This window comes from Tupaia chinensis, unplaced genomic scaffold (genome assembly GCF_000334495.1).
Source record: "Tupaia chinensis unplaced genomic scaffold, TupChi_1.0 Scaffold000286_1, whole genome shotgun sequence".
NCBI lineage: Eukaryota > Metazoa > Chordata > Mammalia > Scandentia > Tupaiidae > Tupaia > Tupaia belangeri.
The window spans coordinates 226,167-229,199 of record NW_006159770.1 but is presented as its reverse complement, the minus strand read 5'-3'; the positions used below and the strand labels follow the sequence as shown (position 1 = coordinate 229,199).

The following is a 3,033-nucleotide window of genomic DNA, read 5'->3' as shown; positions in this document are numbered from 1 at the left end:
TAGTGCCTTGGTTTCTCGCTTTCTCTATCTCTGTCTCTCTCTGGTCAAATCAAAATAAATGAATGAATAAATAAATAAATACATTATTAAAAAAAAAAAAACAAGTCTTACTGTAAAAAAGAAAAAACGCTTTTTCCCACCTTGTGCTTCCAGGAGGCAGTGTCATCCTGGCCTGTCGAGACATGGAGAAATGCGAAACCGCAGCCAGGGACATCCGTGGGGAGAACCTCAACCAAAGGGTCATCCTGGCCTGTCGAGACATGGAGAAATGCGAAACCGCAGCCAGGGACATCCGTGGGGAGACCCTCAACCACAGGGTCAGGGCCCGGCACCTGGACCTGGCCTCCCTTAAGTCCATCCGGGAGTTTGCTGCCAAGATCATTGAAGGTAAGTGGTGTGGGCAGGTCTGGACGGCAGCTCTCAAGGACCGGCTCCGAGGACACTGTTCCATTTCTATATGGCCGACTGCGGTTCGAGTGCCGGACCTGGCAGCTTGCTTTGTCACGTTCCCTGTCACTCTGGTCAAATAAAAAAACAAAAAAATAATAATGACAAATGGAATTAAATAAATAAAGAACTAAAAACAAAGCAAGCACGTCGTGCAGTAGGCTGGCGAACGGTGACAGCCACTGGCTGTCCCTGCGCTGGCTGTGCGTGAAGATTTCAGCTGTCTCTTGTTGTACATCTTCACAGTGACATAGTTGACTTTTTTTCTTTTTTGAGAGACTTTTGCTTTTAGGGAGTGTGCGTTTGCCTCCTGGAGGCTCAGGACAGGAAAAAGCATTTTAATAAACAAGTGAATAATCCACTCTCAGAAACCCACCCAAGAGAGACAGAGACGGACAAAGGGACACAGCACCGCTCGGAGTTGGCCACGCCACAGTCTCTCCTCCATTTTCCTCTTTGGATTTTGGGCGTGCGTGTGCACCAGCCTGAGTGTCAAGCTTTTCAAGATGCGGGTCTGGGACTCAAACTGCAGTTGCCCATGTGGGAGTCCAGTCCTTAACCACTACGCCACCTGCTGGCCCTCCTAGTTCACATGTTACTGTTATTATTGTTAGATTTTTGCATTAGGGCACATGTGCTTGCTGGAGAGACAGAGGAGACAGAGAAACGGATATTGAGAAATTACCCCCCAGGGGGATGGCCACAGTCCGTCTCGTCGATTTTCCATGGGGTTTTGTATACCCATGCACCCACGTTTGGCGTGAGTTTCAAGCCACTGGGTCCGGGACTTGAACTGTGGTCAACCGTGTCAGAATGCAGTAACAGAGCCACTATGCCACCTGTTGGCCCTGCTCATACTTTACATTTTAAGTGATTGAGAAAATCCGGGCCTGGCGCCATAGTGCAGTGGTTAAGGGTCCTGAATCCCACTTCTCTCGACCGTGGTTTGAGTCCTGGGACTGGAAGCCCGAAAAATATATCAGGTGTGTGCTCATGCCCCAAGTCCTGACAGATGGAGAGACGGCAGAGATCGCCCACCGGGGTGCTTTCCCCCTCTCCCTCCCCCTCTGTCTCTAGGGAGCACGTGCACCCTCTGGCAGTAAAGGAAGAAAAAGGAGAAGCAGTCCTGGAGGCCGGAGGCCGGAGTCCGGGCTCTGGTGGGCTTGGAGCCTGGGGCACAGATGGCGCCCCCTGTGTGCTCCTGAGGCATAGGCCGGCAGCTCTCTGCTGCCTTCAGGAAGCCACCACCCACTCCCACAGGCCTCACCTCCTAACCCCACCACCGCTTGGGGCTTCACCCTGGAATGCTGGGGCACACAGTATTCAGACCACACAGGTATTTACGGAGGCCAGAGTGCACCCCAGGCTCTCCCTGAGCCCTGTGCCATGGCCCAGGCCGTCCTAGAGGCAGAAGACCCTGCTGGGCTGTCTGCCTCTAAGCAGACAGACAGGCCAGAGTCGCGCAGAGCTGAAGAGGGGAGGAGGGGCTGCGGGCTGGGACCCAGGGGCCACACAGGAGGGCGTGTGAGCGGAGGGCACGGAGTCCTGCAGCGCAGTGGGACTGCAGGAAGGTGGGGACTACAGTGCACGTCCAGGAGCAGGTCTGAGCGTGCACACCGTGCGGGACAGACGTTGGAGGTGCTGGCTGTCCACGGCCCCAACGTGAGCAGCACACGCTGTCCCCGCTCTGGAAACCGCGCCACCCTGTACCTTAGAAATGACAGTCACAGCTGTTACTGTTCTTAGAGATTTTTTGTTATAGGGTAAGTGTGCTCACCAGAGAGACAGAGAGACAGGCAGAAAGTGAGAAGTCATACTCACTTTCTGGGGATGGTCATACCACAGTCCCTTCTCCTCCATTCTCCTGGGACCTTGGGCACGCTTGCACACGCACCTGGTGTGAGCTCCAAGCCGCCAGGTCCGGGACTCACACTGCAGTCACCTATGTAGGAGTCCGACAGCCATTATGCCGTCTGCTGGGCACCAGTTATCAAAGAGAAGAACTGACCACCCAGTTTCAGAGGCTGCCAGGTCCCAGGATCCACCCAGGGATTCACCCAGGCTCCTCCGCCAGCCTGACACGGCCACGCGTGTGCCTGGCGTGCTCAGGGAGGTCTCTGGAGAGCCCGGAGCCCTCCTGGGGGGTCAGCCTTGCAGAGTCCTGAGTTTTATGCCGCCACCGTTGGCCCCTGCTTGCCCCGTTTGTGGGGACACCAGGCACACTGGGCTGGGGCATTCCACAGTGGTCCCTTCTATAAAGACCCCGTTTCCAGGAGGGTCGGCGTCCCCAGGTTTCTGTGCATAGGAGTTGGGCACACTGTTCTACCCTGGTTTGTGGTGGCGCCTGCAGGGGTGGAGCCTCCTGTGGCTGCAGCCGCCCTCACCCCTGTCTTCCAGAAGAGGAGCGCGTGGATATCCTGGTCAACAACGCGGCCGTGATGCGCTGCCCGCACTGGACCACCGAGGACGGCTTCGAGATGCAGTTCGGCGTCAACCACCTGGGTGAGGGCCCGGCCGGGCTGTGGGGCGGCGGCTTCACCAGGGTGTGGGTGGCTCCGTCAGGGCCAGCGCCAGCCCCGGCTCCAA

At 56.3% G+C, this 3,033-nt stretch overlaps 1 protein-coding gene across 2 annotated transcripts in view; it reads left to right on the top strand.

Annotated features, from left to right (window-relative positions):
- Window positions 1-3,033, top strand: part of RDH13 (retinol dehydrogenase 13) — a 16,884-nt gene that overhangs the window by 9,431 nt on the left and 4,420 nt on the right. Inside the window, exons 1-2 of one of the 2 annotated variants that reach the window (XM_006150339.3) lie at window positions 250-387; window positions 2,845-2,949. In XM_006150339.3, coding sequence (XP_006150401.1) covers window positions 261-387; window positions 2,845-2,949 — 232 coding nt within the window. In that variant the 5' untranslated portion in view covers window positions 250-260. Of the gene's footprint in view, window positions 1-249; window positions 388-2,844; window positions 2,950-3,033 lie in introns of those variants that run through there. The other variant, XM_027772586.1, reaches the window with a different exon arrangement.